The 22,226-nt window shown below is 42.7% G+C and overlaps 1 protein-coding gene across 2 annotated transcripts; it reads left to right on the plus strand.

Moving 5' to 3' along the window:
* Positions 1-5,390: 5,390 nt before the first annotated feature.
* On the plus strand, positions 5,391-21,626 carry MOB1A (MOB kinase activator 1A). 2 transcript variants are annotated; one of them, XM_075601375.1, is made up of 6 exons: positions 5,391-5,557; positions 7,108-7,274; positions 9,319-9,412; positions 10,756-10,889; positions 16,024-16,187; positions 18,766-21,626. In XM_075601375.1, exons 1-6 carry the CDS (start codon positions 5,544-5,546, stop codon positions 18,841-18,843), a joined length of 651 nt encoding a protein of 216 aa, XP_075457490.1. In that variant the 5' UTR covers positions 5,391-5,543; the 3' UTR covers positions 18,844-21,626. The 2 variants fall into 2 exon arrangements, with proteins under 2 accessions (XP_075457490.1, XP_075457491.1); XM_075601376.1 differs by having other exon boundaries at positions 5,392-5,557; positions 7,111-7,274.
* Positions 21,627-22,226: the final 600 nt, after the last annotated feature.

The following is a 22,226-nucleotide window of genomic DNA, read 5'->3' on the forward strand; positions in this document are numbered from 1 at the left end:
GTTACACAGGAAGGGCCTATTAAAAACAAAAAGTCATAGAAAGAATAATGCAGGCAAGAAAGGCCTCTACCTCCAAAACCTACCATAGAATATGGCAGCGTTTTTAATCAATGATGCAGTATCAAACCCATCAACTACTTAAATCCATCGATTCCATCGATATTAGAATTCTTGCAGAAGGGACTTGACCTAGGTCTTAGCGCCAGTTCCTTGAAAGTTGAAGTGTCAACCTTATCAGCGTTACTGGGCAAACAGTTGGCCACACTAGATGTGATATGACTTTCTCCAGGCTGAATAAAACCTCAAAATAGAGTGCCACTCCCTTCGTGGGATTTGCCTCTAGTTCTACAGGTGCTCACAAAGGCACAGTTTGAGCATCTCAAGCAAGTCTCACTTACAAATTTGATGTGAAAAACTATATTGTTGGTAGCAGTTACTTCAGCTCGTAGAATAAGTGAACTACAAGCTCGATCAATAAAATAACCATTATTGGTGTTCATCAAGATAAAATAGTATTCAAGCCAGTACTTCAGTTTTTACCAAAAGTGGAATCTTTTTTTCATTTAATCCAGGAAATTATCCTTCCTTCATTTTGTCTAAATCCATCAAATGTTTAAAAGCAACTTTTACATTCATTGGATGGTGTCAGATGTCTAAAGATATATCTGGCCAAAACAGAACCATTCAGAAAATCGGACAATCTGTTTGTTCTTCCCGTAGGGAAAAGAAAATGACAAGCAGCTTCTAAAGCTACTCTCAGTCGATGGACCACGGCAGCCATCGGATAGTCTTACATTGTGCAAGGGAGGCAGCCTCCTGAAGCACTAAAAGCCCATTCCACCAGATCCATGGCTACTTCATACGGAGCAAAGGCCCAAGCTTCTCCTCTATAACTTTGCATAACGGCAGTATGGACTTCCATAAACACGTTCACTAAGTTCTATCATTTAGATGTCCAGGCCTCAGTAGACGCCTGCTTTGGCCGTAAAAGTACTGCAAGAAGTTGTGCATTCAAAAAATTAAAAGATTTATACATTATTTATTGATTGTATGATTTATTTGTTACCCACCCCAGTTGATACTACTTGGGCATTGCCCATTCATGCCCACTGCCATGGAGATGCAGAGGAAAATAGAAAATTGTTTTACATTCTTACCGTAATTTTCTTTTCCTGAGTAATATTCTATGGCAGTGAGTAACATGCGTCCGACCCAAAGACAGAAGGATGTACAGCTCAACCCCGTTATAGCGCGATCCGATACAACGCGGATCCGCTTATAATAGTGCTCCCTGCTGCAGTTATCCACCCCCCCCCCCATATACAGTTTCCCCTCAGTCTAATCCCCCCCCCCACCGACCCCTTGCATATAGCGTTTCCACGCTCTGCGATGGCTGACCCGGACCTCATGTCCATGGTGTCGGATCCCTAGCACACTGCAAAGCTGCTCCAGGTAAGTCCTGCATAGGGGCGCCACTGGATTTGGGACAGCTGGGAGAGTTATCCCACCTCTCACCCTCTGGCGGACGCGGAACCCCTGATCGCGGCCCAAATTTTTTTCCCCGCGATCCGCTAATAACGCGATCGCATTATGTGGACCCCAAGCACCTCGTTATAACAGGGTTCAGCTGTATTAATACAGTATATGTGTTATATGTTTCAGCTATGAAATTCAATACTACCTGTGAGGAGGGGGAGTAGCAGCTATATGTGGGGCCTGCTACAAGTTTGTCTTTAATTTGTGCTATCCCAGCTAGAGTAGAAGGTGGGACTTAATTCATTGGTGCGCACTGCCAATGAATATTACTCAGGAAAATAAAATGACGGTAAAATTGTGAAACATTTTTCTGTTTCTACTTTTATTCACAGGAACAACATACAAACTTCTTATTTGGGGTGTTCGTGCAGCATTCCCCAAATAGGTACATTCTTTCCCTTTGTTGTCACTATATGTGGCTGTTCAATGACTTGATGATGGCTGTTCCTTCCTCCACTAGGATACACTAGTAGGATGCCTTCTTGCATGAGGATGCCCACACAATGAACTACTCTGGGGTGATACTCTGAGGCCCTCTCCAAGGAGCCTCTTATAGAGTACCTGGCCATCTTCTCTTGTGGGTGGATCACGCCTCAGGGCCATAGAGAGGGGCCCTAGTATTTAGGAATTACACTTTCAATTAACTGGAAAATAACAAAGGGGTTCTGATACACACAGTTACAGACTCTACAGACTCTCATTGAGATCTCCCATCTTGGTCTCCTCCTGGGATTTGAACCATAATATTCCATCCCCACTATGTAAACCCCATAATTACATCACTAGACACTATGACTACTAGGGGAGTGGTTTGGATTCTACAAAGTAACATGACTTCATCACATCACTAGGCATGCTTCTAGGAGTTGGGTGTGGCTAGATTCTGCAACCCAATGCAAGGCACTCATTCATTAGCATTTTCCATTCACTCCTAGTTTGGGGGGCATAGGAACTTTACCTTACATTTGACCTGTAAACATAGGCAGTTTATCTTTTACTTTTTGTTAAAGAGCCAAGAAACCTATTGTGAGGTTATATCGAGAGGTGATAATAGAGCAGTCTAGGACATTTGGACGCGACTGTTTCGGCACTGCAGGTAATGTGTCCTCTAACCCCTTACCCCTAATAGAAGATCGATTGGGGTAAGCTCCCCCCCAAAAAATGACGAGTGCTACAGAGTAAACAGTCCCATATTCTGAGAGATATCAATTTTTGTCAAAACATCCGGACACTTTGGAGTGAGAATTTGTAATGATTAAACAGAGCCCAATCTAGCAATTAGCAATTTGCACCCCGATTGTGGGAAATGGCCTAGTGATCCGTAATGAATAAATCAAACAGGGCTGACCAATGGAGGTCTCTCAACCGGCACTGGACCCCTTGAGTACAATCCCGCATATGTGGCCAGTTCACCTGGGGCAACTCCGTAAGAAGAGTTTGTAAGTCACTCACTGAATCTCGTGGCTCCGCCCGGGTATGCGTGCTCCGCTGTACATGCTGCCTGAAGCAAGGAACCTCTCAGGGAAGGGAGAAGGTAGGCAGGGTCCGCTGTACATGCTGCCTGAAGCAAGGAACCTCTCTGGGAAGGGAGAAGGTAGGCAGGGTCCGCTGTACATGCTGCCTGAAGCAAGGAACCTTTCTGGGAAGGGAGAAGGTAGGCAGGGTCCGCTGTACATGCTGTCTGAGGGAAGGAACCTCTCTGTGAAGGGAGAAGGTAGGCAGGCACCGCTGGACATGCTGTCTGAGGGAAGGAACCTCTCTATGAAGGGAGAAGGTAGGCAGGCACCGCTGGACAAAAATAGAAAGCTGGACTGTGCTGATGCAAAAAGTATTTATTAAGTCATGGACAAAAAAGGGGTTCATCCCCTGTTAGACTCTTTAGTTTAGCAGGGAGTTCATCCCTTTTTGCCCAGTGGTGCCTGCCTACCTTCTCCCTTCACAGAGAGGTTCCTTCTTTCCTTACCCCTAATAACCTAAAATACTTATCCTAAAAACCTTAACCCCTTCCCCTAAAAACCTTAACTCGTTAACCCTTTACCCTAAAAACCTTAACCTGTTAACCCCTTACCCTAACAACCCTAAATGTAACCCCTAATCCTAACACTAATCACCTACCTCTGAGCCTAAACAATGGCAACCAAGTGTCCTGTGGCAGCAAAACGGCCATGTCTAAGAGTCCCATCCCGATAATAAAGTGTCTCTTATAGGACACCTGGAAATTAGGTTTCAGCTCTGAAGTCCTATTACTCTGAAAATGGCAGGTTCCACTAACCCAGGGGTGCGCACACTTCCTGCGCTGTGCCACCCCCCTGCCTGCTCTCCCCGTGTTGCACACACCCCCCACCTTGACACAGCGGGGTCATGTGACGTCACGTGATCCGTGGTGTCTCCATGGCGACACGTAGACTGAAGCCGGGTAAGTGAGTAAGGCTGCGTCCATAGTTGGACCAGCCGTGCTGAGGCGTGCGGACGCTCCGCACTGAGCCCCTGCATCCTCAATGAGGATGCCTTGAGAGGGGGCTCACGCGAGCGTCCGCAGGCGTGCTCAGGCTTTGGAGTTTTCAGCCAAGCGCCAAGCTGTTTTTCAGCGCGCTGTCGGCTGAAAACCTCCAATCACTGCACAGCAGCGTCAACGTCACGGCGCCGTGACATCGGCGCCGTGACATTGACGTCAGTGCGTCGCGGGCGACTGGCCCAGCGACGTCACTGCCCAGCCTCCAACCACCTCCCCCCGGCTCCCTTCGCGCACGCTGGCTCGCCTGCAAGTCCGTGCAATCGCGCTGACTGAAGCAGGCGAGCCTCAGCGTTAGCGCGCCTCCGCTCTCCCCACACCTCTATGGCCCGGGCCTAAGGCTGCGGCCCCGCTGCCGCTGACCGCGCTCATGCTTGAGTGAGGACGTCACCAACTCTCCAAGCATGAGCGCGGTTGTCCTGCGAATTTTGCGAGCGCGCAGGGGGGTTGCGTGGGGGGCCTATTGAGCGCGCTTCAAACACTCTTTTTTAGACTTCCCAAGCTTGGGAGAGCGTGCGTGCGTGCGCGGGGACGTGAGAATTCACTTTGCACAAAGTGAACTCGGCAAGTGCCGCCCACTCTAAGCGCGGGGCCTCTGCAACCGCTGCGCCCCCCCCCGAAAAAGTCGGGGCACTGACCCCTTTTATTTTATAGGGTGAAGCCTTAAAAGGCCTGCAACCTCCCCCTGCCTCTATAATTAGCTTTCAGTCTGCCTGTGTGCGCATCAGGTTTGGGCAGGAACCTGACACTGGGCATCTGTCCTTATTGATAAGAAGAGGCCATGCAATCTGTGCATGTCCGATAAGAAGACTTCTATCCTATAAATTAATTCCTGCCTATCCTGAAACATTTACTTACGTCTCATTCGTTTAACCAAACCACTGCCAAATGGGCCAACAAAATTATCATGCACAAGCAGACCGCTGCATCATCAAAAGTATTTCATCATTTTACTGTCAATAATATTTTTACTATTACTGTATTGTGTTCATATATTGAACAAAATAATAACATAAACATTAGCACTATAATTATTACTAAATTAATCTTATTAGTACTATCATTGTTATTATTCAGATAATATAATAGTATTATTATTATTATTATTATTATTCAGATTATCATCATTTGCACGAGTATTATTATTGTGAATATACCAGTGCTTATATTAATATTCATGGGTGTGCAGGTTGAATCCCCAGCAGTGCACAGGTTAATATAGAGCCACGCCTATTTATTGAAGCCCCGCCCCGTGTTCGTCACGAATGGGTGTGGGGGTTTTTTTTCTTCCGGTAAACGCCTTCTCCCCGCCCACCCCACCCCCCACTATTGGGTCTCGCGAGATCGGCGCGCGCTGGGAGGGCTCAGCCGGAAGTGGTTGGTGAAGTTTGGTGTATCCGTGTTCTCCCGTCCAAGCCTGCGAGTGCGAAGCAACGAAACGTCCCCCCGGTGCCCGGGCTGGAGCCTCCCCTCCCCCTTCTCCCTCCCTGACAACATGAGCTTCCTCTTGTGAGTTCCGGGAACGGGTTACTGGGAGAGGAGGGGAGAGGGGGGCGAGGAGACGGAAAGCAGAAGTGTCGGAGGATGTGAGGGAGAGGCCCGGCTGTCAGGCCCGGAGAAGGAACGCAAAGGGGGTCATACAACCCCTGGGTGCCTTCTTGCGTGCGTAATCTCCGTGTGTGGCAGGAGCAATAAGGCACTAAGGGAGTGGGGGGTCATCATGAGATGACTGGTAACATAACTTTTAGGTGCCTAATCGCCAGTGTAATGTGTGGTTACGTAAGGGCAATAAGGCACTATTCTGGCGGTCTGTTATGAGGTTATATGACTGGCAATAGGGGTTGTTTAACCAGGGATCTTTATCTGTTAAGGCACTCAGGGGTGGGTTATCTTGAGGCAATGTGACTGGTAGAACAACCCTGAAGTGTCTTTTTTTGGCAGGGTAAAGTACATTACTTAAGGGCGATAAGGCACTAAAGGGGGGGGGAGGGGGATGGGGGGGGCAAGGTGGCTCTAATCAGTAGATAAAGTGAAAAAACTCCTGGGATACTAATTGCCACATTGTTATAATTATGGTTATGAAGTCGCAATAAGGCACCAAGAGTGATTTAAAAAAACGTGTGTGTCACTTGTGACTGGTAATACAAAAATACCAGGTTATTTTTACTTGGCAAGTAAGAAGCTGAACACCCCATGTACAAAACTTTATTTATTTTTTTGGTTTCACATTAAGGGGTTGTTGATCAAATACAGATAAGTGACACTAGTTGCACATGGCCATTCTTACAGCTATGATATTAGATGCACATTTTCTTCAGATATTTTAATTCCTGTTTTCGTGATGCCGTTACACCACCTCACCGTGTAGATTATTGGCGGGCAACAGGTGGCCTGGAGGCTGTATGCGACTCGGAGGGCTTCACCTACAGTCCGCACCTCTGCCACCCCCCTTTCTTCAGTTCAGAGGGTGCAAAGATATTAAGGGCATGGATCATAGCATCTTCCTGCTCCCTGAGTTGCTTAATGACAGTGTGCTGTAAATACTGGCCTTCTCTCCTGTGCCCAGGTGTAACGAGGAGTGGGATAGTATTTACTAGTGCACCAGCATTAAACAGGTGACTGGGGTGGGGAGAAGCTCTTACCAGGGCTGCGATGTCTCTTCTGCCTGTGCACCACCATATATATGTGGGTAATGTGCCTTTTTGAGGGTTTTAGGGCCGCAGGCGACCTTTGACATATATGATGTTGCCTCCCACTGTTGTAGATCCTATATATTTACTTTGTACATAACGTTGATCCTTTTAGTTTTAGCCTTCTCCACCAAAAAATCTCTTAATTTTATTGCATTGCCTAATTAAAGATTGCTAGACTTTGTGATGCAGGGAGTTGGCAAACGGGTATCGCGTATTTGGTACCTGATTTGTAAACGCACAATTGTTATTGACCCTTAATAACTAATGATATAGATCGATATATCTAATAAACATCAGATAAGAATCATTATCAGGTATGGTGCAGGGCACCCTAGAATAATGCTGTTTTTAAACGTTCTTTCCCAGCAGCAGTCGATCGTCGAAAACATTCAAACCTAAGAAAAACATTCCCGAAGGATCGCACCAGTACGAGCTTTTGAAGCATGCCGAAGCTACGCTGGGTAGTGGAAACTTACGGCAAGCGGTGATGCTGCCAGAAGGAGAGGATCTTAATGAATGGATCGCGGTTAATAGTAAGTGTGTGGGGTCATGGGAAGGATCCAGCTATTCTGTTCTACTGACTGAAGCATTTTAATAGCCTGGATTCATTTCTACATCTCTCCACGCCCACAGAGGTACTAAGGGTAATTCAAACAACTGCGATAGTACCGATCGGGGACCTATCTCTCAAACTCCTTTGTCTCTAATGGAAGTTTCTGTGCGATAGTGCCCCAAACCGCACTATTGCAGTTTCATGAATAACTCCAAATATACCACTTGGATTGTAAGTTCTTCCTGTCAGGTCTTCTAAGTCAGTACTTGTAAGATCATTTTGCTACTTGCCTGCATAGTATGATGAAGGGTCCTTTCACATGTTGTATCCATGTGAGTGTAACATTTCAATTGAAACAGTTTCATGCACAAACCATTATCAGTCTGCTGGTGGTCAAGCAGAGATTTTTTTTTTTAAACACCCCTTAAAAATGAGCAGAGTACACTATTAAAGATACTAAGCCATACTTACGAAGAGGGGCAATGCCATAAGGCACTTTCAAGAAGACACCCTATTGCTTATTCATGTCTTATGGCATAGCAGCACTTGGTAAATATGTGCCTAAGTATCTCTGTAAACCTCTGGTCCTCCACTGTACTTTTTATTAGAGGAAACCAAAGTGAAAAATGCCACAATCAGCAGAGAATGCTGAATGTGTGTTTGTCTGATCACTGCTTCCCCTTTGTCACAGTGATATATCAGAAAGATGAGTCCTTTTATACATGGGGAGAGTCTTAGTATTTGGAAGGAGTTAGAATTGGCATGCGTAGCATACAGTAGAGACACTTAATATGAGCTATCTAATGTTTTGTCTTCTACGGAGATGTTTTGGTGTTGGTCGCACTCGGCTTAGTTTGATATTGTAGCTGGTTAACGTTCAGAAACCGTGTGGGGAAGGGTGTCCCAAGCGTCCAATACTCCTAAGGCCACGGTATTACAGCATACGGTGTTGCTGCTTCTGCAAGGCCGGGGCGCCTCGGTTTTCCATTTAGTGAAAACAACTCGGAGACGTGACGTAGAGAAGTGACTTGATGGCATATCGAATAAGTACCTAGCTTTCTAATGTTGGGGATAAGCATGTAATGCACTATTATACGAGTGACTTTGATCCACCACAACCTAAATTGCAGAGTCGAATGCGTCTTCTAGGACTAAAGTAATGGCAGTGATGAGGTTAAGTGTTGGTACTTGGCATTTAAAAAATAAATAAAACAAAGTATTTGAATATAGATGACTTTTTTAATCATTTTATGTTTCCCTAGTTTACAAACTGTTGGGGTAGAAGTTACAATCTTTACCTAACCTCTTAAGTGATCAGTGTCTGTTTTTTTTTTTTTTTTTTTAATTATATCACCATATTGCTATTTTTATAAAGTAATGTAATGATGATGCCCTGATAATGTAGCGACAATCATAGGCAGATGATCAACATGAATTCAGCTGACCCAAAGAAAAGGAACCAGTATTCTTTGTCCACGGGGTACAAATAAGTCAAACTATTTAAGGATGATTTAAACACTTATAAGAAAGCCACTGATAAGCTGCTTAAATGTGTTTTTCTTAATGATGCGCTATATGGGGCTGCCTTTTTAAATGCCCCTATCTTGGGTGTTGGTACTTGCAATATGCCCTCCCTTCCCCACCCCCTTCCCCCTCTCATTACAGTGAAATAGCTCTCAATAGCTTTCAATGACTGGGGTGATATGTTGTTTAATGAAACAAATCCTTTAATCATTAATGTATGGAAATCCTTTAGATCATTTGTTGCCAGATTGTTATTGCTACGAGTTGCTGACGGCAAAGTTTGTAATGTAGTAAGAAAAATGGCTAGTTTTACTTTTTTGTAAACTTTGTGCTGCTTTACTGTTGTGATGGAATTCTTTATCATTATCATCATCACAATAAAACTAGTAAATCGGCATCACAAAGTTCTGCTTTCTTGAATTGCCACACTAGTAACTGCAGCAGTAATAAGCAGCCGGTGTCTCCAACGTGTTCCCTGAGCATATTCTGTTCTGTTCTAGCTGTGGATTTCTTCAACCAGATCAACATGCTGTACGGAACAATCACAGAGTTCTGCACGGAATCAAGTTGCTCAGTGATGTCAGCCGGACCAAGGTAAGGCTCTGACCTTCTGAGGCTTTCCAGCTTTGTTGGGAACTGAGTTGTCATCTGCCCTCCCTTTTCATGCTCGAGTTTGGGGAGATCATATATGAGCGTACAATTTCAAACTGCTGGAGGGAAGGTTTATGTTTAAGGCATTGAAGGGGTTAAAAGAACGTGCTAGAGGAAAAGGAGCTACTCAAGATATATATTAAACACACAGTTATGACGTTGTTTAATATTAGGTCATTTTTATTCCAACACGGATGTGGCTTTCGGGCAGTTACAGGCTATATTTGGCTCCAGAGGCAGAGAAATGCAGTAAAGTGACTTTGGCACCGGCGCACGCTGCTGACAAGTTTGTTAATACCTGTGGCGTGTGAGAAAGGCGTCTCAAAGGCAGCAGAACTTTGAGCTTTTAGATCCTATTTTGTCTTATTTAGTATGGTGGTTATATGAATATAAATGTTGATGTACGTTTTGTAGAGGTGTACAAAACGTTACTTGTGTAAAATTGCTACAGATTGTAATTGGGGTTAGCGTATGGTGACAGTCCATCTGTATTACTATGCTTAGACGCCCTCTGTTGATCAGCAGCTGATGAAACAAGTATTGGATTAAACAGCTGTTTATCAGTTTGTTAAACCTGGCATCTAGCACAGGGGCGCGCAAACTTTTTTTGCGGCGCCCCCTCCCTACTTTACCACCTCTGTTGGCCGCCCCCCTCCTTGCCATGGGGTCGCATCGTCATTTGACGTCACGTTACTATAGCAAATCGTGACGTCACATGACCCTGCCGCGTTGCCATGGTCACGCGTGCTGAAGCCGGCAGAATACCGGTAAGTAGAGGTTGCAGAGGCCTCGCGCTGTCCCCTAGCATTTAATTTTAAATGCCGGGGGGGGGGGGAAGGAAGAGCGCGGGACCTCTGCAACCGCCCGTGTCCCCCCCAAAAAAATCTTGCACCCCCAGTTTGCGCACCGCTGACCTAGCACACATGTTAAAACCACACTTGGCTGTGTCTTTGTTCACCGTTCTTGTATGATTAAGGCCTGGAATACACTGCATGCCGTTCAGGAGCATGGGAGGCAGCCGGGGGATCCACCTCTTATTTGATGTACTGATCCCTTATTTAAGGGATGTCTAAATGCCAGTTTTGCCCTTGCTTCCTTAAACCAAATCAACAAAGCCAAGGGAGTAACCAATTACCTTGGGTGGGAGGGAATGAGACAATCGGTGAAGGGTGACCTTCAACCAGTGGGTGTTTCTATCGTCTTGTAAAGTCTTCTGTATTCTTACGGCTGAATGCCTGAGGTAATGTCAGCACGGTATAAATCCTTTGTGTGTGTTTTTTATTTAGGTATGAATATCATTGGGCAGATGGCACCAATATAAAGAAACCCATCAAGTGTTCTGCTCCAAAGTATATTGATTATTTGATGACCTGGGTTCAGGACCAGCTTGATGATGAGACCCTCTTTCCTTCAAAGATTGGTAGGTTCCCTTAGTTGTTTTAACTTGAGATTGAGACACAATTGAGTTACACATAAAGCATGGGAGTGGTAGGGAGAAATACGAATGGAGCACTTGTGTTTGAGCATTGTTTCTTGGGATTTCTATTGATACGGTTTGAATCACTAGATAACAAAGCTGCAACCTCATTTTGCTTTAATTCTGTGTGTGTGGCGGGGGGAGAGAGAATACTGCATTAAATTGCAATGTTTTGCATGTCACTTTACTTCACAAATAAGTGACAAAATCCCTTTTCAGTATTGCAAGGACAAAAAACATTCAACAGTACATCGGCTAATAGAGAAAGAAAAGTAGCACCAAACACTACCTACTACAAATTAATTTAACAAAAACTTAACACTGCAACAAAGTGTAAATGGAGGAAGATAAAAAGTCCAATGTGGTATAGTTAAGTCCAGGAGAGAGTTCCACGTCCCTCCAGCATTGTGAGTGAAGAAGAAAAGATGTCCTCCGGCGCATTGACTAAAGTACAGTAGATAAGCATAAATTGGAAAAATGCAAAAAGACAATCTATCAAAGGGTTTAACCCATTAAGATATTTCTAATTCATGCGCGTTGGATTGGACCTTACTAGCCACCGTAGCTCCCGTGACGCGTGGATCCCCCTTTGCTGTAGTTGCCAGCTGGCGTCCTGAGGTTTCCCCGTATGCGGCTGCAAACGGGAGCGGAGACACGGCTTGGCAAAATCTCCTCTTGGCTCCCCCCTGACGGGCGCATGGTATTGGAGGGAAGGAGAGGCGGAGGGTCTCTCTTCAACAAGAATTCTGAGGAAACGGAAGGAGTAGGCATATACCAGTGACGGGGTTTGGACTCTGGAGCCTGGATTGTGAGCCGGACCACTATCAGAAGCAGAGAGTCCATCACTGTGCACGCTGGGAAGCGGTCCAGAAACGCTGTTTAAGTGCTGGCTGTAAGTGCAATATTGCTCTAACCAAGTCTCTTGTTATAAATTGACCGTGCAATGATCTTTTCTTTCTCTCATTTGCATTTATACAATTTGGATCCATTGAAGTTCTAGCCTATCCAGATTAACCTCTGAAATCCCAAATGGAAAATGAATTCATAGAATAAGAACTACAACAATCAATTTGGAAGTGTGTGAATTTATTAGAAATATCTTAATGGGTTAAACCCTTTATTGATACATTGTTGTCTTTTTTTACATTTATCCAATTTATGCTTATCTACTGTACTTGAGTCAACGCGCCGGAGGACGTCTTTTCTTCTTCAGTACATCAGCTAATATTGCACAAACTCTCCTCCCCAAACTACTTCAATAACAAATCTCAAAATGTTCAGTGGAACAAAAATGGCGCAAAGCCCCTGCCTGATAAGTAGATGTAAATGCTCCAATTTTCGACAATTATGACACTTTCCGCAGTGTGCTACTTCTTCCCTCAGCTCTATTTCCTGTTTTTGCTACTTATGTTGTTTCTCTGTTTGCGCGTGTTTGAGTGTAACCTCTGCCCACTTGTTTCACAAGTTGCCCTTGGACACTCCGCAGACAATGATTCAATTGTGGTCAAGTAACCACCTGGCAGACTTCAGAAGAATGAGCAAATCTGTTTAAAGCTTCAGTGCGTACCACTCGTCTTTTCTTTTACTTGCCTGAACTTGGTCCCCTTGGCTGATCCGTGGTCCCACCACTTCTGGTTCCTGAGTAATGGCAAAGGGCTGTGTTGACCGGTCAAAAAGACTTCCGGGTCGTGGCAGCTAATAGAAAGCTGCAATGTGAATGGGAGCTGACATCACAGGTTTCTCTTCGTGACCCTGGCGACCATGGATTATTTTTTTCTGTGTATATATAGAAACTACAAAATAATTGTAAACTTTTTATATATATATATTTATTTATTATTTTTTTTAAGTTCTCTGCGTAAAGGATCCTGCAATGGATTGAAGAATGTTGTAGATCATGTTCGCAGTGTAAAGCAGATATATTGCAGCGTCATGCAGCAGTAAAGGATTTGATAGTCTATTATGGTTGGGATTGCTGCTGTAATTTGTTTGCTGCTCTGGCACTATAGGGATTAAAGCGGATTTATCATGCGTGAAGAATAGCAGCTGTAGCCCTGACGGTTAGAAAAGGGAGTGATGTTCTTCATAATTCCTATTATCCCGCATATATAAGTATCGGTTCAATTTCGTGACACTGTCTTTCCAGCCCTGCTGGCAATTTTCTTCTTTAGACTATATCTTAATTTTTCATTTTTTTAACTACTTATACTGATACTAGACTGGAAAATTAATGAATGTGACCTGAGTCATAAGCAGACAACTCTGCAACACTTTAAAACATTGCATCATCCTAAATGTATTTTATGCAAAGTTAATCTTTTTGTTTAGGTGAGGAGTGCCATTCCCTTTTAATGTCACACACCAGGGCCCTTTGCTGCAAGTAGTGACATGTTACGTGTGTGTGTGTGTGTGTGTGTGTGTGTGTGTGTGTGTGTGTGTGTGTGTGTGTGTGTGTGTGTGTCCTTATTTAAAATCATTGACCCTGATACTTTCCTTATTTTCGTTTCTCATCTGTCTTTATTTTTATGACAAATTTGATTTTTTTTCTGACTTTTCTGTGTAGTTTTTAGACTTATGGCTACAATGCTGCCTTGATTTTGAAACTGCACCCCTGCTAAAAAATATTTATTCTGCAAACACCTAATTAATCTTATTGCTAACCACTGTTCGACCGTCCCGGGCAGTACATTGGGGTGAGGACAAACTGCACATCAGTGTGTGCAGACAGCGTGGATGAGAGCTGTCAATCACTGCGGGAACATTCAAAGTCACACCCCACAATACCTTGCAGCTGTGTATGCAAAGCATTGTGGGGAGAGACTTTGGAAGCTGCTACTGTAATTGGCAGCTACTTGGGGCCTTACTAAATGCACAGTCCCCACATGGGCTTAGGAATCCACCATACTGCCTGAGATCTGCTAACACATATTTTGTTGGTAAAGCCATTGGAGATGCCTCAAACGCGCCCCCTGTTGGGAGTCCCTGCTTTAGCATTTGTGTAGGCATTCTGCTAATGCCGGGACATTCCCTTTTATTTAGCTACATACTGTATTATCAGACTGTGAAAGGCAGCCACCTCGTTCCTGAATGGATGTGGCTACGAGGGTTACTTAGACGTTTTGCAAACAAGTTTATCACATAATTTTCGCTGGAGCTTAGGCGCGTTACCATTTGTAAAGCAAAAGCCACCATGTACAGCCAAAGGAATTGACAGCTGGTTATTCGTAGAAATATATTGTTTCCTGTTTGCCGACCACAAACAAATTGTGCAAGTTATTCTTTTTTTTTTTTAAATGACCTGAACTGCTTGAGCTTTGAGGCATCGGACAACCTTCATTTCATTCTCTTGAGGGTCAGGATTATTTTTCTGATGCAAGCTCTGTTGCCCAGAAGATACTACATAGCATGTTCTGGTCTTGTTAGAACCTTTCACAGCACACAAACCCTGTCTGCAGCCACCCAGTTCTCCCGAAATCGCCCAAAGTGTATACAAAAGTAAACACCGTGCATTTAACCACTTTGCTGCTAGCCAGGTATTGCAAAGCAACACATTGCAGACTCTGTAGCAGGGGTTTAGTTAAAATAAAAAGGGAAGCTGCAATCTCCAATCGTAAAGCTGCAGTTCAAGCAATATCCTACATATCATTTTTTAAAATCAGTTCTGTACTATGAGAAAATATTTGTAGCATTTTTTTAAACAACTCTAAATTACATTGTTAATGTATTATAATGTAACAAGCAATTTTGTTTCTATAGCAATCATTTACAATGTCACATCTCCTTCCTCTTCTGAAACTCGGAGACACCCCTTTTTGAGCCCTGTCCCCCCTCTCGCAGTACACCAATTGTAGCTAGTGACTGCCTGGTTACATGATCTTCCCCACAGAACTTTGCATCATTGGTCCTGTTCTGCTGCACTGACAGCCATTTTGTGAACCCACGTGCCAAATCTTCGCCGATCGATCACAGGAGAACGGATTGATCGGCAACTTGGCTAATTACCTATCATTGTGTAGATTGTATTGGTGCACATATTAAAGAGGGGAAAAAAATAAAATAAAGATTTGCTGAAATAATAATTATTGTTCGACGATCTAAAGCTAGCAGCCCACATCCAGAATGCATTCCTGTTCTGAATTAGCACACTTTAATGCAGAAAGGGCATGAAAACTAGATGGGGCTTTGTAGCAATATTTCGGTATACATATAATCCTTAATCACTACGGTGAATGCTATCGATTTTTACCACAATTTGCGTGTGTATTATACGTATTTATGCCATGCACTTGGGTACAATGCAGTGTTCTTTTTGTGTTTTTTTATTCTGAATTTACATAGTTATATATTAATTATGCAACTCTTCAGAATAAGAGGTTTTTGAGGTGGCAGTTTCCTCTTCTCTCTTTGCAGTGGATGAAATATATAATACATAATGCTAACTCATTTGTCGTATTGGATGTGAATTGGGGCGTCTTTGTTTACTGCAGTACTGACCGCAGTTTTACTTCATCGCTGGGACCGGTTGTCGGGCTTGGTATAGAAAACTGCATAAATATTTCAGAGTTGCTGGCTGTTTGGAAGGGATAAAAAAAAAAGAATATATCTGTTTGTCGCGTGGCTTCAACAAAGATGGCTTGGGACTTGCACCGTTTAACCCTTGTGTGCTGGGAATGTCTGTGGCATCAAAATGACGGGGACATTCCAGCTTCAGGGGGATGTGACTAGTGAAGCGATCACATGGCCTATCTGCCCCCTTATTTTGAGGACAGGCATGGCCTTTGGGAATGTTACAGGGTCACCAGAGTCCTTGGTGACATTCACTCGCTTTTAAGCAATAAAGATGTTCATATTTTGTGTTTTTATATACACACACAAGGCAAGTGCTCTCAGGTCCTTAACAAGAGATCCAATGTTTATTTAGAAAGTGATTGGCGTTTCAGTTCTCAACAAGGACCTTTCTCAAGCGAACAAGAACACAAAATGCCCCGCAGCATTATTAAGCAATAAAGATATTAATAATGTGTGTGTATACAATTATACATGATACAATAATGGCCCTGCTGTGCTTGTGTTTTAGGTGTCCCGTTCCCTAAGAATTTTATGTCCGTGGCAAAGACCATCCTGAAGCGCCTGTTCAGGGTGTACGCCCACATTTACCACCAGCACTTCGACTCTGTGATGCAGCTACAGGAAGAAGCCCATCTCAACACATCGTTTAAACATTTCATTTTCTTTGTACAGGTAAGAACACGGTCCTGATAAAGTCTGTTTTCTGCTACTCATTTTATTGGAAAAACAGAGCTTTTCAAATATTACACAATCTTTCATAAAAAAAGCCGCCTTCATTTTTTTTTTTTTCACAGCGGTACTAGAAAGATGTATAATAATACATTTAGAATTAGGTTAATTATTTTACCCTTACCATACAAAAGGGTTAATATTTCCTTATCTCTTCACTGCCGGAAGTTGCCTGAAAGCATTTGTTTACCACCAAAATATGTATTACCAACACTAAAATGATTATCAATATGTCTAAGAAACATACATATGAGACTTAACCCTACTGTGTCTCTCAACATCCCTCTTGAACTGTAAACTCATTGGGGTCGGATCCCTTTCCCCTAACGTTTTTATATTTGCTGTATAAATCTAGACCCTTCAGTATTGGTCATATAAAATAGGTACCTACGTCATCTTGGGCTACATGAGCATCTAAGCAAGAATCTCCTATGAGGACCCCTTGCAATGTGTCATCTGCACCAATCCCTTTACCCATAAAACACCTATATTTCTAAAATTATTTGTATGTAATATTATATACATAATAGAAGTGGTGATAACATCACTGTAATACACTGATTATTTATCAAATCGGTCATCAATCTTCAAGCTGCTGTAAGATGAAGTCTACGCTTGACCTAATGGGGAGACAGTCAATGGGGCTGCTTTACTCTCACATGGGCAGGACATAGAAAACAGGTACAGTTGGAGGATGTGTAAAGATTCATAGATTTACATAGTTACATAGTAGATGAGGTTGAAAAAAGACGTACGTCCATCAAGTTCAACCTATGCTAAATTTAGATAACAGATACTTTTTATCCTATATGTATACTTCCTTATTGATCCAGATGAAGGCAAAAAAAAACCCAGTCATATCATCCAATGTTATCTCATAAGGGGAAAAATAAATTCCCTCCCGACTCCAAGAATTGGCAATCGGATTTTTTCCTGGATCAACATTCTTCCCATGTTTACTTATTTAATATATCCCTGTACAGGATACCTTTCCTTTCTAAAAAGATGTCCAACATTTTTTTTTTTTAAACAAATCTATTGTATCTGCCACTAATTGAGCCAGCTGTGCTGAAGTAAGGATATCCTGAAAACCTGGCCTGTGTGCGGCCCTCGAGGACTGGAGTAGTGCAGGCCTGCTCTAGTTCTATAATGTCTTTTCTAAGGAGTGGTGCCCAAAATTGTACTCCATATTCAAGTTGTGGTCTTACTAATGCTTTGTAAAAGGGCATAATTATGTTTACTTCCCTTCCATCCATTACCCGTTTAATGCAAGATAAGATATTTTTTGCCTTTGCAGCTACTGCATGACTTTGGGCACTATTGCTAAGCCTGCAGTTTACAAGCACTCCTAAATTCTTCTCCATCAAGGATTCCCCCAATTTATCCCCATTTAATTTGTAAGTCGCCAGTTTATTCTTGCTTCCCAAATGCATAACCTTACATCTATCTGTATTAAACCTCATCTGCCATTTACCTGCCCACGTTTCCAGTCTCTCCAATTCCTTCTGGAGAGAAATTACATCCTGCTCTGATTCTACTTCCTTACACAATTTAGTATCAGCAAAGATGGAGACTTTGCTCTCGATGCCAACCTCAAGGTAATTAATAAACAAGTTAAAAAGCAGGGGTCCCAATCCCAATCCCTGAGGTACTCCACTCACGACCTTAGCCCAACTTTTTGAAGAGGCAGTCTGCAGTGTTTGGTGTTGTGTGAATGTTGTGTGAATGTGTGTGTGTGTGCAGTGTCTGCAGTGTTTGGTGTTGTGTGAATGTTGTGTGAATGTGTGTATGTGCAGTGTCTGCAGTGTTTGGTGTTGTGTGAATGTGTGTGTGTGCAGTGTTTGGTGTTATCGTGCGTTGTGTGTAGGTGTTGTGTGTAGCTGATTCTGTACCTGATTGGGCAGTCTGTGGTAGCAGACGGTGAGGGTTTTGATAGCTGTGAAGCGTGGCCCCAGAGCAGTGAAGGTTGTGCTGCAAATGCAAAGCGTTCCCAAAGCTCAGTGAGGGGTGGGACAGTGTGGAAGTATTAGCTCAGTGAGGGGTGGGACAGTGTGGCATTGGTGTTGGACGCAGGCCAATGAGAGGTGTGCGGGGGCGGGCATTGGACGCAGGCTAATGAGAGTCAGTGAGGGGTGGGACAGTGTGGCATTGGTGTTGGACGCAGGCCAATGAGAGGTGTGCGGGGGCGGGCATGGCCTGAGCCGGAGTGACAGGCCCAAGGTCCTATGCGATTGGCCCTTGGGACGCAGACATACAGTGCTTTCTGAAATATATAGTAGATGAGACCATGTTATGATCACTGTTACACACATGTACCAGGACTTGAATATTTGCTATTACTTCTACATTGTTCAAATCAGGGGCAATGCTGGATTTGGTAATGATATTCTATGCATACGTGAACATATTATAAAAGTGAGACTGTATCTGCTCAACCCCAAAGTTGTTTTAATGATGGTCTGGAAAATCTTTTCCAACTAGTAAGTGTTGCATTTAAACCCTTTCTCCTGATATCTTGTAGGAATTTAATCTGATTGACCGCAGGGAGTTGGCACCTCTTCAGGAACTGATTGAAAAGCTGGGATCCAAAGACAGATAGATTATCCTGCAAAATGTCCTCCTCCTGTGATAACATGGTGTCTCTCTCTCGCCATGTACCAGCTACAGATCGTGTCTTTGTCATGTAACCGTTAGCTACCTGAATGGAAATGCCGACGCCACTAAAGCATTCTTCACGGAGAGGTCGTCTCTTTATCTAGACTAAAACCGAAAGATTTCTGCCTTGCGTTATTTTTCTATGAACTCTTTTATAGAAATGCTTTAGAGGGAAAAAATGCCACTAAATGTGTTTAAAAGCAAGGCAGTCTTATTCAAGTCAGCTGTTTTGGGAGGGGGGGGGGAGAAACTCTGAGTTCCACTTTTAAATTCTTAAATACCACTTGCTTTTGCTTTTTGATTTCCTATGCAGTCTACGCTATTGTAAATGTTAAGCTGCGGGGTGTAGGAGAGGGGTTATTCCTTTTTTTCCCCGCCTGTTATAAATGATATGTTGCCACACTGTTAATAAGGCTTGTGTTGCATTGAACACTGCACTGGCAAAAAAAAACCAGATGCTTCAAAGCAGCTGTTCTTGCTGATTTATATCCTTAAATAACTCCCAGAATGGCGTGAATTTGTATTTTTTTTCCCCCCAGAGCCCACCTATATTTTTTTACAACTGATATTTTGTTTGCATAGAGGAATTAAATCGTCCCTGTACTGTTCCTTGACCATAGAACATCGACAAAGGCTGCTTGCTAATGCACACGAATAGCATCACAGGAAGTGACATCACAGTGCCACTGCAAGGAAAGCGGTGGGGAAGGATAAATCTAAAAATGAGCAAAGCTGCTTCCTTTTAACTGCCAAATGGGCCAGCAATGGCTTGCAGCCCCTGTTGTCAACAAAGGGAGGGAGTCTCGTGTCTTTAAAAAAAATATATAAACATCCAGCCTTGTTGGTTTAATTATACTGTAAGAGTTTGTATAACATCTAGCCGGGAGTTGGTCATTATGTTACAGCCTTTAATGTGTTCTAAACAATGAGTTTCATAAAGGACATTGTGTGCTATGTGTAACTTCAGGCATATGTTGTTCATGTTAATTTTCAACAAAATTTTATTTTTTGAGGAACCAGAGATTTTTTTTTTCTTTTTAAAAGAACAAATAGTAGACTGCATTAATGGACAAGATCTGCCATTTTGTGTGTTCTATTTTATGTAATAAAAACTGATGTTAAATACATATTGGGGAAATGCATTAACTGGCCGACGAGAAGCACTATTGATACAGGTTAGATCATGAGGCTCACACAAAATGAATAGGAATACATTAGTGGCACCCTCTTATTACCAGAGGGGCATTATGGTCAGGTCAAATGTTTGGGGGAAATAATTGCAACTTTAGTGGTATACCTGTAAAGTTTAATCTCTGCAAGGATCGTTACATTTGCCATCTTGTATTGAACTGGTACATGCTGCTTCGGAGACAAAGAAGTAGACATGCAGTTAGATGCTTCATTTATTTTCTTGATAGTTTTCTTTTGCATGGTGGAAATGGGGCAGAGGCTACTTCTACCTTTTTTACATGCACTTTGACTAAGGGCCTTGAACTAAACGTATGCAGGTTAGATTCTCTAGCGGTGCTAGAAACTCTGCTAATAGGTGAAACAGAACTAGATACGGGCTTACTTAATGCAGCAGTACTACTTATTAGAGCTACAAGAAAATGAATGTTCTTGCACAAGTAAAACACGTTGCTTTAGCCTTGCAGCGAAGTTTAAATGCCACAAATGCAATAATTAGGTAAGATGAGCACTTTTGCTTCCACAAAGCAGCACATATGTCATTTTGGAATCTGCACTGCAGGAATCCCTATGATGCAGTGGTGAATTCAGAGAGCGAACACAGGTTATATACACACACCCACTGCCCCATCAAATGTATTTTTTACATATTTTTTTACTTTACCATTTATCTAGTGATTCTGTACTTCACTGTCCCATGCTTAGCTGTATGGGCTGTGTAATGCAGCTGGAAAAAAATATGGGTAACGGTAGATAGGAAGCTAAATGTGACACATGCCAAGTGTACTCATTTGCATGTCATTACCAATAATCCTTGTCTGCAGCCTAACCCTAGTATGAGGTGACAATGGAGGCAAATGAAGCGGGTTTGGGGGCCATGAAAGATTTTGCTTTGCTGTATTTTTACAGTGGAGTGAAGTGCTCCCCTTTCCCCCCTAATTGATTCTGCAGTGTATTGATCAGGATTACTGCACTGTTTCAATGTAATTGGATTAGACTTAAGTGGCATTAAATGTTGCTGTGACAAAGCCAATGTTGGCTGTAAAATAGGTCACATTTTGCATGCCAGGGTTGATTTGCTCTGTTTGATCATTGATCACTCAGATTCATGTTGTGACTTTTTACGAGACCGTAAGGGAGTTATTAATGTGTGGTGGTGCTGATGGGTGAGCCGTCACATAGAAACCCCCCATTGACTGCAATGGGAGTTTCTGTGCAGTATTGCCGTTCAAGCACCTTCAGTCTAACGAATAACCACCAATAACGCCTGATGATGCAGCAGACTGCAGTGAACTATTTTGGGGGGAAATCAAACTCAAATCCAGAATTTCCGGGTGTGATGATCTTCTGAAATCGTGGCTTGAACAGAACAATGCTTGTGCCACCTTAAATGAAAGACCTATATCCAAATAGTTACGTATTTTTGGCAGTTAAATAGAACTGTTTATTTCAATAGCTTAATTATTAAATGTTTATTTTATTGTTTTTCTTCTCTTTTGTTTTATGAGCATTGTATTGAAATAAAACTTTTTGAAACAACATGGGACTCCAGTTACAAATTGCAATGCCTATATACAGTATCATTTATATACATGTCATTCTAGATGTTCTGGGTATTCAGAGATATAGTGTGTGTGCGCATTTTCATTAATGGAGAAATTACAGGCACTTGTTATAAAGCTTGTGGTTTTAGGTCTTGATAGGACTGAAATGTTGACAAATATGAAAAAAACAAACGCTTTATTACAAGACTCATGAATGCCTGTTATTTCTCCATTGATGTATAATCACATACATAATACTACATACATAATACACGAGCACCAGCTCAAGGTTGCTAACTAAGCTGAACTGCTGCTGTTATGTTATGCATACACTAGTCTTATATATACCATACGATACCGGTTGCAACACGACATCAAGGGACAGCACGCAGGTAAGTAAATCATACATTTTCTATATTTGATAGAAGACACAAAAACTGCCGTTTCGGTTCCCGAGTGGGACCTTTCTCAAGGTGGTGCAATTGAAATCAGTGATATATATATATATATATATATCTCATAATACTGAGTTAAGTTATGGTGAGTAAAAAAAGTGACAAAAACCCTCCACAGGAAAGCAAATATAGCTGTATGC

The sequence above is a fragment of the Ascaphus truei genome, chromosome 5 (assembly GCF_040206685.1).
Source record: "Ascaphus truei isolate aAscTru1 chromosome 5, aAscTru1.hap1, whole genome shotgun sequence".
Classification (NCBI taxonomy): Eukaryota; Metazoa; Chordata; class Amphibia; order Anura; family Ascaphidae; genus Ascaphus; species Ascaphus truei.

Bases quoted from the DNA above. Each gene is read 5' to 3' on its own strand.
- MOB1A (XM_075601375.1), top strand. The intron at 7,275-9,318 runs GTAAGTGTGTGG...GTTCTGTTCTAG, and splicing joins TGAATGGATCGCGGTTAATA to CTGTGGATTTCTTCAACCAG. The intron at 16,188-18,765 runs GTAAGAACACGG...GATATCTTGTAG, and splicing joins ATTTCATTTTCTTTGTACAG to GAATTTAATCTGATTGACCG.